The sequence below is a fragment of the Marmota monax genome, unplaced genomic scaffold (assembly GCF_021218885.2).
Source record: "Marmota monax isolate L192 unplaced genomic scaffold, Marmota_monax_Labrador192_F-V1.1 WCK01_AAM20220418_F8-fsc00051, whole genome shotgun sequence".
Classification (NCBI taxonomy): Eukaryota; Metazoa; Chordata; class Mammalia; order Rodentia; family Sciuridae; genus Marmota; species Marmota monax.
This window is the reverse complement of record NW_026695202.1, coordinates 5,226,631-5,241,030: the sequence shown is the minus strand read 5'-3', so window position 1 is coordinate 5,241,030 and position 14,400 is coordinate 5,226,631. Positions and strand designations below refer to the sequence as shown.

The 14,400-nt window shown below is 39.1% G+C and overlaps 1 protein-coding gene across 1 annotated transcript in view; it reads left to right on the top strand.

Moving 5' to 3' along the window:
- The first annotated feature begins 750 nt into the window (after positions 1-750).
- The window catches only part of Cry1 (cryptochrome circadian regulator 1), a 62,265-nt gene continuing 48,615 nt past the window's right edge, over positions 751-14,400 (top strand). The window contains exon 1 of the mRNA XM_046429651.2: positions 751-1,474. Within this exon, the coding sequence (XP_046285607.1) occupies positions 1,317-1,474 (158 nt within the window). The 5' untranslated portion in view covers positions 751-1,316. The remainder of the gene's footprint in view (positions 1,475-14,400) is intronic.

Genomic DNA, 14,400 nt, shown 5'->3' with positions numbered 1-14,400 from the left:
TGCCGATTACCCCCTTTCCCAAGTACAAACCGGGGTGCCGCGCCGAACAGAAATGGTTACAGGCGCCGCACGCTCTAAAGCGGGGTTCTCTGGCTAATGCTGGATTTAAGCACATGGTTTGGCCCGGCAACGTTAAGTGGCGCCTCTTACTGTTTTCCTTTCATGCCAACTTCCCCTTCCAACTCCACAGTTAACTCTCGGGACTACTCGGAACCGTCTCCAGGGTTTCCCCAATTCCCACTGGAGAAAGCTACGCGCGCACTCTGACGCGCGAGCCCGCATTCCCTCTGGACCGCAGCGACAGCGCACGCGCGCCTTCCCCAGCACTGCGCGCGCCCACGAGCTCCCCGCATCCCCGTGCTCATCCGGGTCTCGGCAAGTCTCAGCCAATGGTAGCCGCTCACAGCCCCCAGGGGCGGGGCTAAGCCTCCCCCCTCACCATGGGCCTGTGGTCACCAAGGGTGCCTCCAGGGGACAGCGACCAGGCGGCTGAGGAAAGGGGAAGAGGCAGGGAGCCCAATATCTGGTCAAGAGTCAACATTTTGGGAGATGAAGCTGTGGCTGCCTCTCTGGAAGCGACTGAAGCGCGAGCAGATTCCCCAGTCAGAGCCAGCGTAGTAAACACACTTCAGAAACGTGAGGTGCCGGGGGTCACGTGGGGAGTGCGCCCTCCAATGAGGAGCCGGGGGCGGAGCCCAGGCCGCTGACGCGGTGGTCGAGGCGGCGGAGTCACCCGGGCAGCCTCGGGACCGGTCACCGGCCGGGAACCGTCCAGCGGCCCCGACCACCGCCTTGGTCCTCCGTGGTCGCTCTCGGGCCGAGAGGCAGCGCCGCCAGCCGAGGCTGAATCGTCTCCCGACCCTCTGCGGGGCTCAGCTGAGGCGGGCCGTTTTCTACGCGCGGGCCGCCTTGGTGGGGCGAGGTTTCCGTGACGAACCTCCCGGGGCTGCCCGTGCCAGCTCGGGCCGTCGTGGCGGCTCGAGCTCCTGGAGTTGGCTCGCGCTCCGGGGGTCCCAGGCCCTCGAAGTTATGCGTCTCCTCCGGGCGATTGCAGCGGGCGCCGGCTCCTAAAGGGCGTCACACGGGGACTCCGCCGTCCGGGCAACCTCCTTTCATCTTCCAGCTGCGCCTCCAGCGCCCTCGCCTTCTCACGTCCCCTCCTCGGATTCATTTTATCCTGTCCCCCCTCTGCCGCCCTTTCCTCACTCCTTGGGTGCGGCGGTTCTCCTGGAAGCGCAGGTGTCGGTTATGAGCCGGACCCTCCTGCTTTGAATTGCTGCGTGGAGGAAGTCGGTGGTGACCCGCCTGCCCCGGGCATGGGGGTGAACGCCGTGCACTGGTTCCGAAAGGGGCTCCGGCTCCACGACAACCCCGCCCTGAAGGAGTGCATCCAGGGCGCAGACACCATCCGCTGCGTCTACATCCTCGACCCCTGGTTCGCGGGCTCCTCCAATGTGGGCATCAACAGGTGGCGGTGAGTCCAAAGCTCGTGGGATATTGATTTCGGTGTCAAATGAATCAGGTGTGCGTGAATTCTTTGAGATGGGCCGAATCTGAGGATTTAGAACCAGGACCGCTTTGCTCGTACCGTTTAAAGAATTGTAGGTGCTTTCAATGTGAAGTGGAATTTTTGATTTAGTAGTTCTCAGGCCAGAGAGTACTGACGACTTAAAACATCTCGGCCTTCAGAGGTAAATGACATGTCTCTGCGCTGAACTCCTCCCGGCGATTTATGGAGTTGTGTTAGTGGTGGAGTTAAAGATTTTAACACCCTCCAGATCTTAGTGGGCTGTGGATTGATTCCCTTGGCCTCATTGTGGCCGTTGAAAGGATTGTGGTCTTTTAATGTTTACGTTTGTGTGTCTAGGTAACTCAGAAGTAGTATGGAGAAAAATCATTCATTCAGTACAATCGACTCCAAATCCAGTTTTGTTCCCCCTTGAGGTTACTTGTAGAAAAAGCAAAGAAAACAACATAATCTGATGTTTGCTCAGCTCTTCCTCTCAACTCCTCCTTGTGGCTGACAAGACAAAGCACAGTTTTTCTTTCTAGCAAAATATAATCCTTCTAGGGATCAGAGAACTGGAAGAAATCCTAGAGATATTTTATGATTTTTTCCTGAAAAACCAGGCTAGATGATTGTTAGGCCCCCTGGTGGAAATGAAAGCTTTTGTTCAATGGACAGATTACTGATCACTTACTATATGCCAGGCGTTGATTTAAATGTCAGATGTAGTAGTAAATGAAACAGAGTAAAAAGCCTTGTCCTCCCTCTTCAAACTTGTGTCCCAGATAGTAAAATATGTATTTAGTTATTTAGCTGGTGATGAGTGCTGTAAAGGAAAATAGGGCAGAGAAAAGAGATAAGGAAAACAAGAGTAGGTATGGGGTTGCAATTTTAAATATCAATGATCAGTATAAGAATTAGAGGTGACAGCAGACCCAAAGAGATGAGGGGATGTAAATATCAAGGGGAATAGTCCAGGCAAAAGGAGAAGGCCCTGAGGTGAAAATATGCTTGACCTTTGGAAAAAAACAACTGATGGAACCAGTATAATTGGAGCACAATAAGTGAGGGAAAAGTAGTAGGAATGAGGTCATAGTTGTCATAGAGCCAGACTGACTGGAGCTTTACAATTACCAAGATTTATGCTTTTTTACTCAGAGTGAAGTGGAAATAATTGCAGGATTATGAGCAGAGAAGTGACGTGATCTAGCTTAAATTTGAAAAAATTTTTTTCTCTGGTTGTGATTCTGAAAACAAACTGAATTAGGGAGTAGAGGTGGACAAAAAGCAGGAAAACCAGTTAGGATACCATTGCGTTCATCCAGGTGAAATGAGAATGGCATGTACCATAAGTGATAATAGCAGAAGTAATAAGAAGTAGTCAGATGCTGCTTATTTTCTAAAGGCAGAGTACACATAATTTGTTGGTAGATTGAGTACATGATGTGAGATAAAGAAAAAGAACTAGGAATTATTTCAAAATTTGGGGTAGAGGAACTAGGATTGGAGCTGCACTTTGCTAAGAAAATGAAGCCAATCAGAGAAGCCTTTGGGAGAATGATGGGCATTCTCTTTTGGACTTTTAAGTTTGCATGTTTTATACACATCCAGGTGGAAACAGCACATAGGCAGTTGGATATAGCTCAGGACAGAGATCCAGGCAGCAAGTATAAATTGGAGCATTATTAGTTTATAGATAATATACATAGTCAATATAAGCTCCCTTCACCCTCTTTTCTAAGGGCACTAAATTCACCCCTGGGGATAGAGTTCTTGTGACCTAATCATCTCTTTAATGGGGATTAGGGTTCAACATAAGAATTTGAAAGTGCATGACATTCAGTCATTCGTGTATTGAACACATATTTGTCAAGCATCTACTATTCTAGGAATGTGGGGGGTCAGAAAAAAAAACAAAGCAGCCCTAGATCCTCAACCTATTGAAGATTCATTATGGTGGAGCCATGAGACTGTATGAAAATATTATAAAAATGTGTGCAGATTGAGCCTTGGGTACTCTTCATGTTCGAAAATTGTGTAGAAGAAGAACCAGTATAGGGTACTGGAAAGGAGCTGCTAACAAAGTAAGAAATCAAAAGGACTATGGTGTTGTTTGCTTGTTTCTACTGTTGTTTTGTTTTTGGTGGCACTGGCAGACCTCACACATGCTGTGCAACTGCTGTTTACTGAGTTACATCCCCATCCCTAAAAGTATGGTGTTTGACAGGAGAGACTCTTTTGTCTATGTCAAATGCTGCTGATAGATCAAATAAGAGGAAGACTGAAAATTAAACTTGGATTTAGTATTTTGAGGTCTTTTGTAATCTTGTCTGTAGTGGCTTTAGTAGTATCAGAGGCAAAAGTCTTTTTCAAGTGATTACTAAGGACTCATAACATCATGTTCAGAGGTTTTTGCATATTAGTAAGTCACCTACTGTTTTTGAAAGAGAGTGCCCTAGAGCCAATTATTTTATATTTACGTAACTTTATTAATTTCCTATTTATTATAATACCCAAACTCCTTAGATTGGCATTCAAAATCTACCTTTTTGCCTATGCATCTCATTTCCTACTGTTTATAGAATGTGACCTCAACCCTAGCAGGGGTAAAACTCTTATTTTCCTTCGAGGCTTTATTTTCTTTAATCAGAATTCTATAGACTTTTGAGGTCAAGAAATAAATTTTTAAAAATTATTTTACTGGAAAAGTACATTAACAAAACTACTTTTTGATGTTGCCATCATTTTGTTTAAAATCAATGTTTTAACATTAAAGCAATTTTAAAGAACATTGTCTTAGAATAAAGTACTTAAACAAATGAATAAAGTACTTTAAACAAATGAAAGTTTACATCTTACAAAAATTATACTCAAAATTTTATTATAAAATCTTATACACCAATGTTCACAGAAGTATTAGTCATAATCAAAAGGTAGAAATATCCCAAATGTTCATCAATAGATTAATGGAATTTTTTAAAATACAGAATATCTATATATTAAACTGTTATTTGGCCATGAAAAGAGTGAGGTATTGATACATGCAACAACATATGTGAATGAACCTTGAAAACCTGCTAAGTGAAGAAGCCAGTCACAAAATTCCACATATTATGTGCTTTTATTTATAGGAAATGTTTACAGTGGGCAAATATGTAGAAACAAAGTAGAATAGTGGCTTCTTAGTACTGGGAAGTTGGGAAGTGTTAGCCAAGAGGCCCAAGGGTTTGTTTGTTTGTTTGTTTTTCCTTTCTTTCTCTCTGCCCTCCCTCCCCCCACCCTCCCTTCAGTACTGGGGGTTGAACCCAGGGTCTTGCATATGCTATCAAGCACTGAGATATATCTCAGCCCTCCTTCTCAAGGCCCAACCCAAATACCTCATTTCTATAATACCTTTTTTTAAAAAAATTACCTTGCCTGGGGATGATTAAGTCTTCTGAAATCTTATTTTTAGTATGCTTCTCATATACTCTTAGCATTTACTGTCTTCATTTGTGAATACTGGTATTATCTTAGTTTGGGCTGCTATAACAAAATACCTTATAATGGGTGATTTATGAATAACAGAGATTTATTTCTCCCAGTTCCAGATGCTGGGAAGTTCACAGTCAAGGCACCAGCAGATTTGGTGTCTGGTGAGGGCATTTTTCTTCATAGGTGGCACTTTCAATATGTCTTTACATGATAGAATGGGGGGAATAAGCTCTCTTCACCCTCTTTTCTAAGGGCACTAAATTCACCCCTGGGGATAGAGTTCTTGTGACCTAATCATCTCTTTAATGGGGATTAGGGTTCAACATAAGAATTTGAAGGTGCATGACATTCAGTCAATAGCAGTTGTAGTCTTCATATAATCATTTCTTTCTTACTTAACAGAGGTTTTACAATAATGAATAAAGCAAAAAAAAAGTTTCTGCCCTTCTGGAGTGTTCATTCTAGTAGGAAAAAACAGATACCTAAACAAATATATGCCAGAATGTGTTAAATGCAATGGAGAAAAATAAAGCAGAATGTGAAAACATCCCTGAAGGAAATAAGCAAGCTATGGGGAAGGAGCCCTTATTGTATTCTCTGAAGCATAGTTGGTATTTGATACAGATTGTTTAAATTTTCCTTAGAAGTCTAGGATTTAGGGATGGAGAAATTATTTTATTTCATTTAGATGCTAACGTATACCTTAAACTCATAATTTAGAAAAGATTTCCAATGAACAGATTACTTTCATTGTTTAAACTTCAATATATTCATTACACGGTTGAAGCTATCATATGTACAGTCTCTTGATTTTTCAGTAACTGAATCTATAAATGCTACCTGCTCTTTCTAGTGTATGGTTTCAGTGGAAGAGATATTGCCATCTCTATTCAGAAGCATTCCTTTTGTCTGGGATCCATTTCAAATACTATGTTCAGGTTTTTTTTTATTATTATTATTGTTTATTCTCTCACCTTTTTCATAAAGAGAGATAAAAAGAGTTTTATCCTCTTTTTAAAGGTTACTTTCAATCAACATTTAAACGTGCGTAAAATCAAGCTCTGTGAAACAATAGAACAAAACAAAAAAAGCCCACAACAACAAAGGAACAAAAATGTATCCTTGACTATGTTCTTCTCCTGTAACTGTGTAGCTCAGTTCCTTAATAACTAAACTTCTTGAACAAGATGGCTACAACTTGCTGATTTCCTTTATTTTATCTTCTGCTTACCCTTGAACCAACTTAGAACTAGTCTACAGCTGTACCCCACCCTCCCCAGGCGGAACTCTACCAAAAGTGTTTTTCATCCAAAGGACACTTTTAAACTTTTCACTCCTTGATTTTTTCTCAACATGTGATACATTTTGCCACACCTTTTTCATGCCTTGGTTTTAGTTAGAGACCCTCCTATGTTTGTTTTTCTGCCAAATTTTTATTGGTGTTCTTCCTTCTCTTCTTTTTCTGTTCAGCCCTTAAATGCCCCTGAGGTCTTTGATATACACTCACTTTTCATTGTACATGTTTATAGACAGTCTCATCCCTTCTCATGAAGTTAGTTACCATCTTTATGCCCCAAATTCTCAAGTCAGTATCTTCAGCCCAGCTCGCTCTCATGATCCCCAGACCCCGTGTATGTTTCTCCAATATTTGGTTGCATGTATTATATTAACTTAAACTCAACTTGCTCAAAAGAAAGTTCATCTTCTCTCTTATCTTTTGCCCCCAAATATACAAACAATCAAGCTCAAACTTACTTTTCCTGTGTTTTAGTAAATGATACTACCATTTACCAAGTTGCTCAATTTATGGATTAGGTCGATTATATTATCCATTTATTTAACAAGTATTTGACTTCCTACAAAGAATATGCTGATTACTTTGCTAATGTGCATGAGTGATAGTCCACAGATAATATTTCTACCGTCAATAAATTTGCAGTACAGAGGGAGATTTATTCAGAAATAAAATAATTACACAAATGCATTATGGTGACAATGGATTTGTCTCTTAACCCCATGTCACTGTTTTGGGTTGTTTTTTTTTTTCTTTTTTTTTTGTCCAAATTATTTCAGGAGCCTATAAGTTATCCATCTTGTTCTCTTCTAATTCATTCTCTGTACAACAACTAGAGTGGTATTTTAACGTAAAAAATATGATGTGTTATTCATGTTTTGAAACCCTTCTGTGACACTTATTTACCCTTTGGTTAAAGGTGGAAAAAGCCATAGAATTGTTTAGAATCCCTATGTAATCTGGTCCTTTGCTGCTTTTTCCAGGCTTGGGCAATTGTTTCATCTAGACATTTGAGCCTGATCCTGAAGTATGAAATAATCTTAATAAGCAAAGAATGAAAGGAAGGGAATTCCAAGCATAGGGAAGAAAATTTTAGAATGAAGGAAAAGCACAAGGAAAGGCATGATATTCTGATACTAACAAGGAAGCTGGTAGAGCTCAATCATGTGCATGAAAAGATAGGGAGTATTGTTTAGTACTCATTTGTTTGCTCAGGCCAAACAGGATTAAACAAAAGAGTTTATTGGGAGGTGTAATTGAACAATCCTGGGGAAACTGGCTTTGGACATTTATTGATGCTAAGACTCAAAAGATGTCACCAGCGTCAGATTTCTCTTTTCATCTCCAAATTCCTATTTGCCTTGGCTTCTCAAGCAGGCTGTCCTCTGGTGGTTTAATACAGCAATGACAATATAATTACAGCAGTAAAAAGTGTGTGCCTCTGTCCTGGAAGTGTTAGTAGAAGTTTTATGGCACTTTAGTAGCTCTGTTGGGACTAGTTTTTGAACCAGTTATTGTGAGCCTCAGGTTGTCTTAACTGGAGTTGTGTTCTGCAATGCTGGAAGCAGCTCAACTGGATGGAAGTATCTGAAGTAGAATGAGTAGGAAATTTGTGGGTACCCTGAAACAACAGGTGCCTGTTATGTAAGAACTCAGATCAGAAAATGGTACAATTCAGAAAAGCCTTGACCTCTGGGGAAATATAACTTCAGCTGAGTGAAGAAGAGATACAGGATACAAGGGAGGCTTTGTCAACAGTTCTAATGTAAGATAATATGGGCTTAGGTTATAGAACACAGGAATAGACTATATTTAGATGAGAAAAAATAGTGAATTCAGTTTGGGTCACTGGTGAATTTGAATTACTACTAAGATATCAACATAGGGAAATGGAGAAATAGACATTCATGTTTGGGACTGTAGACATTAGAGCTGTGGATATGAGAGTAATTCCTAGATGAGTAATAGATGAAGCATGATTGTATGAGACTGTACAGAGTAAGACCCAATCAAAACTTTGGTGAATACTTAAGACAAAGAGAAACTGATGACAGAGATAGAGGAGAATAAGAGAGAGAGAAGAAGAGCCAGAAGAGTGCTGTTATCATGGGAACCAAATATGACAAGAATTTGTCTGTGTTGTGCTGGTTAGGTTGAGTTTGATAGTTAGGCAGGAAAATTGTCAAGGACTTGGAAGTGGACAAAGGAAATTGCCATATATCAGGAATGCTAGATATTGTCTAAAGGACCCTTCAGGACTATATGATTCTGATCAAGGAATATGCAACATTGTCCTTGACTGACTAGCCTGTTTTATGACTCTGTAAAAAGGGAAAAATGTTAAGTTGCAGAAAACTAATAGCAGTACAAATCCTTCTTGCCTGTACCAATGCAAATGATTCCCTTTCTATGCTTTGCAAATGAATTTTGTAGAATGGGAAATGCAAATCTCTGTAAACCAGATTCTCATTGATCCTCATTAAATTTTAACGTCTTACTAGTTCCTTCATGAATTAATGGTGAAATAAAATCTTTACCATATAGTTAGATATAGTTAAACTGTGTATCTCCCAAAGTTGTATGTCCTAGAAGCATGGTCTCCACATGTGATCTTGAGGTGATTGAACCTTTAAGAGGTGAAGCCTAGTGGAAGGTAATTGGGTCAAGGGAGCATCACCTCTGGAAGGGACTATATACGAGACTATATAAAATCCCAACAAAAGGTTTTTATAAAGGGGAGTCATCCAATATGCTTGGATCCCTTTTATGTGGCTCTTTACCTTTATACTTCTCTACCCTGTTGTGACAGCTGCGGGGTAGGGAGCCCACAACAGAGGCTGATCAGAAGAGCGCTCCTGATCTTGGACTTTCAGTCTCCAAAACAGTAAGCTAAATAAACCCCTTTCCTTTAAAATGTACCCAGACTTGGATATTTTGTAATAGCCACACAATATAGATTTAAAGGCACCACATTTTCATTTCACATTTGTATGGGAGTCACTATTTTATTGTTTTGAAAATCATACCGTAACTATTACAAAGGTTTTGATGATCTGTGAGAGAGTTCTTCAGTATAGTATTAAGGATAGAGTTCATATTGTATAGAATATTACCAAATGTGTGTGTTAGGTGAGGGGGAGGAGTGGGAGGGATGACTAAATGTTGGACTGTGAAGGAAGATTTATATAGAAGAGGCAAGAAATGAGCTGGAGGCATAGAATCTGAACAGGGTGGGAAAAAGTGAATTTGGGGTATATCACCAGACTTATAGTTGAGTCTGAGCATAGTAGAATAGAAAATGAGATGTATAAATAAGGCAAAGCCTGCATTTGGTGTTCTTTAAATGGCACACTGTAACAAGTTTAGAACATTTGGCTGTCCTGACCAACCTTGTAATCCCTGCTTTCCTACTAAATAACAATGGGACTCACCTTAGTTAAGTCACTTTTTTTTTTCACTTAGTCATCCAGAAAACATCACTGAGAGCCTGTTACCTGTCAGGCATTGTTCTACAGAGATGAAGTCAAGGTTGGGAATATAGCTGGTGTTAGAGTATGTGCTTAGCCCATGAAGGGCTGTTAAATGGGACCTCAGTAGAAATATACAAAAACAATCATGGAGCACAAAGGAAAGATCTCTGGGGAGATGGAAAAGTGCCGCAGTCCGGCTGCAGCAAAATTACCGGGGGTGGGGGGGGGTGACGAGGAACTTGTGTAGATTGATAAAGCAGGAGTGGGAGCCATTTATTGTAGTACAGGAGGGGTATATATACATTACACACAGCTTATCTTAATTAACATAAACTAGATACAGCAGTCAACCAATAAGGAATCTCCACACTTAATGGCTCGCTGGCGTTACTTCACAAACCACTCCCTCTGCAAAATGCCAGGCGCCATCTTGACTTGTTTACAGACTCTAACAGAAAAGGGGTAAAGGTGGTTGATGGGTGTGTTCTGGGGAGGTGTGTGTGTGTGCACACATGCATGAGTGTTGGGAAGTGGAGTGTGAGATACTGATTTGAGAGGAGTTTCAGAATGTTTCTTGAAGAAGATTCAAAAGTCAGTGTCTTCATATGAAAAGGGAGATACTGAAAAAAAGCAAAAACAAAAACAAACCTCTCTTATCTGATACCACTGGGATCCACAGTCAGTGATTTGAAAGGCAATCATTAAAACACACACACACACACACACACACAAAAGTAAAAATGCACATTACTTTGACAGTTTTTGATGGTAAGACTTACTTCTAGGTCTCAGTTCTGCCACTCACTTCTTTATCCACATTCACTTGTTAGGTGATCTCATCTAATTCCTTACCTAAGTATCTGATGATTTCCTACCATGCTTTCCTGTACTGACTTCTATCTTCAATTCTAGACTCACATCTAATATTTTTATGTAGATTCCAAATACAGCTTCATTTTTGTTCCCATCTCCCCCACCTCCTGTCATTTTTCTGCATCACAATAATGGCAACATTCATCTAGTTGCTCTGCAGAAACCAGAAACCCATTCATACTTTTTATCCTCATGTGTCATATCTAGTCCTTTACTGGCCTCAGTCTAATTCAAAGTACCTCTATTCTTCCCCTGCCCCCTTATTGTGAATTAGCATCCACATATCAGAGAAAATATTTGGCCTGTGGTTCTTTGGGATTAGCTTATTTTGTTTATCATAATATTCTTCAGTTCCATCCATTTACCAGAAAATGCCATAATTTCATTCTTCTTTAAGGCTGAGTAATATTCCATTGTGTGTATGTGTGTATATATATATATATGTATATATATATATATATATTATATACATATATGCATATATATGTATATATATATTATATACATATATGCATATATATATATATGTATATATATATTATATACATATATGCATATATATGTATATATATATTATATACATATATGCATATATATATATATATATATATATATATATTACAACTTCTTTATCCATTCCTCTGTTAAGGGCATCTAGATTGGTTCTATAGTTTAGCTATTGTGAATTGAGCTGCTGTAAACATTGATGTGGGTGCATCACTGTAGTATGCTGATTTTAAGTCCTTTGGGTATAAACCAAAGAGTGGGATAACTGGGTCAAATGGTGGTTCCATTTCAAGTTTTCTGAGGAATCTCCATACTGCTTTCCAGAGTGGTTGCACTGATTTGCAGTCCCACTAGCAATGTATGAGTGTACCTTTTCCCCCACATCCTGAGCAGTGGGGACTTAACAGGCATGCACTACTCTGCCCGTCTCTGTCAGAGATTCCATCTCTGTGTAGTTTTGATTTGCATTTCTCTAGTTACTGGAGATGTTGAACATTTTTTCATATATTTGTTGACTGATCATATTTCTTTTGTGAAATGACTGTTCAGTTCCTTTGCCCATTTATTGATTGGGGTTTTTTTTAGTGTAAAGTTTTTTGAGTTCTTTATATATCCTGGAGATTAATGGTCTATCTGAGGTGCATGTGATAAAGATTTTCTCCAGAACATCTTCTGTAGACTCCAGAAGGAGCTAGTTTGGGAGTAAAGATGATACACTTGGTTTTAGTTATATTGAGCTTAAAGGAATAATAAGACATTCAAGTACAATTGGTTAGCAGGAACTGAAGCTAGGAAGAGAAATTGGGACTAGATGTGTATATATAATTGGAAATAATACTTTTAGAGGTGATAATTAAAGTTAGGGTGATGAATTTATGAGAGCACTGAAAGGGGGTGTATGGGGAAATGAAAAGGAATGGCCATCTTTACTATTTTTTTTTTTTTAAATATATCTGTTACCTGGGCAGAGTAGTGCATGCCTTTAGTCTCCACTGCTCAGGATTCTGAGGCAGGAGTGTCGCTTGATCCCAGGAAATCAAGACCAACCTGGGCAACATAGCAAGACTCCAACTAAAAGGAAAATGTGTGTTTGTATGTTAAACTTTTTTTTTTTTTTTTTACCCAAACTTTTATTGTCAGTATTAGGAACCTGGACCCTCCACAACAGAATTTTCTTTCCATCCCCACCTCCACCAATCTCCTGTCCCCCAAAGGGTTTCCTTAGAAGTATCTGTTGAAAGCTATTATCTCTTTGTCTATTTATTTGGTGCTGGGAATTTAACCTAAGGCCTCATGCATGTTAGGCCCACACTCTACCACTGAACTACACCAGGGGTCTGTCTGCGATTTCCATTTTTGTCCACAACTTTTAAGTTTATACCATCTCCCTGTTGCTGCTGTTGTGTGTATGTGTGAGTGCATGTGTCCATGAGTTTGTGCAGCATTCACTATTTTTTAATAGTTCACTATTTTTTAATTGTTGGAGGTTGAGGAATTGAAAGTATGAGTTCCAATTTTACCATCTTAATGAAAGTTGTTTCTTGATTGCATAAACAATCCCATTTAACATACCTATCATAAAACAGTCCCATAACAACTTTAAAACAAATTAATTAATTAAAAAAATAAATAAACAGTCTCATAAACCCTGAAAAAGAAATCCCATTAGCCAGGAAGAACTACCAGTAACATTTAACCATTTTATACCCTTTGAACATATACATTAATACATACATATTGTATATTTACATGATTAGGGTTATATCATTCACTGTAAATGCTATTCCTTTTCCCCTCCTTCTCTTTCTCCTGTCCACTTCCATTAGTTGCTGCTGCTGGGACTGTTACTAGTTATCATAATTTATTAGGGTTTTCTTAGTTTCCTAAGAAATCTGGGCAGAACTATATCTACAAGAGAAATGATTGTCAGATAGAACCTTGTACAGAGCTTTGTTTCTTGTCAGAGACAAGACTGCCATTTAGATCTTATTCCTAAGACCTAATCCTTGAATATTTTTTTCCCCTCTCATTCATGCAACCCACTGATCATCTTTATGTTACTGTAATTTGTGGTTTTGTTTTAGGCATTGTAGTTTTGCTTTTTTAGCATTTCATATAAATGAAGTCAGAGTACAATCTTTCGTGTTTGACTTCCTTCACTTAGCATAAGGCTTTTGAGAGATATCCATATTGTTGTGTGTATTATTTCATTATTTTCTGTGCTTAGTAGCATTTTTTGGTACAGATATACCCCAGTAGTTTACTTGTTCACGGGCTGTGAACTCTTTGGTTCTTCCCGGTGTGGGTTGTAATGAATGATGCTACTGTGAACACATGGTTACACATTCACTTCTTCCTTCCTCTATCTCTTTTTTCCTTCCTCCTTCTATACTTTTTCTTCCCTCCTTTGTCATTCATTTCTTTCTTGTTCTCTCTTTCCCTTCCCTTGTTTCCTTTCTACTTTCCTTAATAAATTTTGAAAGTGCTGTGGTTTTCATGTGGCTTGCTCCTTAAAGGTTCTTTGGCTGGAAGCTCCCCAGTGTAATAATGTAAAAAGTGGTGGCAAATCCTTTAAGAGGTAGGAGCTAGTGGAAATCAATTAGGACATCAAGCTTCTAGCCTTAATAGAATAGATTAAAACTGATCTCATAGAGATTAGTGGTATAGAGTAAAACTGATCTCATAGAGATCAGTGGTATAGTACTTAGTCACCATGTGCAAGTCCTTGGGTTTGATCCCAGCACTGCAAAAAAAAAAAAAAAAAAAAAGTAAAGTGTGTCATATATAGTAAAGGAATACTAGCCTTTTAAAAGCAGAAAATTCTTTGTCATCTTCCAGATAAACCTGGAGAATATTATGCTAAATGAAAAGAGGATGTTATGCTAGCACCATGAAACACTGATATTTAATTTAAAATGAATAACATTTTTTATGAAATCAAGTAGTTTCATATATAAAATATCATCATATAGCAAATATGAAAGAAACCAATTATAGTGAAGTTTTAAATTAAAAAAAAAAAAGATTAACCACTAATATGCTTCTTATGAAGTAGGGATATGTTGCCCAAAAGATTGAAATTCAGTTATAAAGATTTTAATATGTATCCTTCTATATGAAGAGGCAGAATAAGCTATTGACAATATTATTTTCTGTATGATATCTTGCATGTTATATATTAGGGATATACAGTGTGGAAGAGTCAATACTATTGAATACTGGCTTGAATATACAGATGTCCCTCAATTTATGACAGTTTAATTTTTTAATTTTAT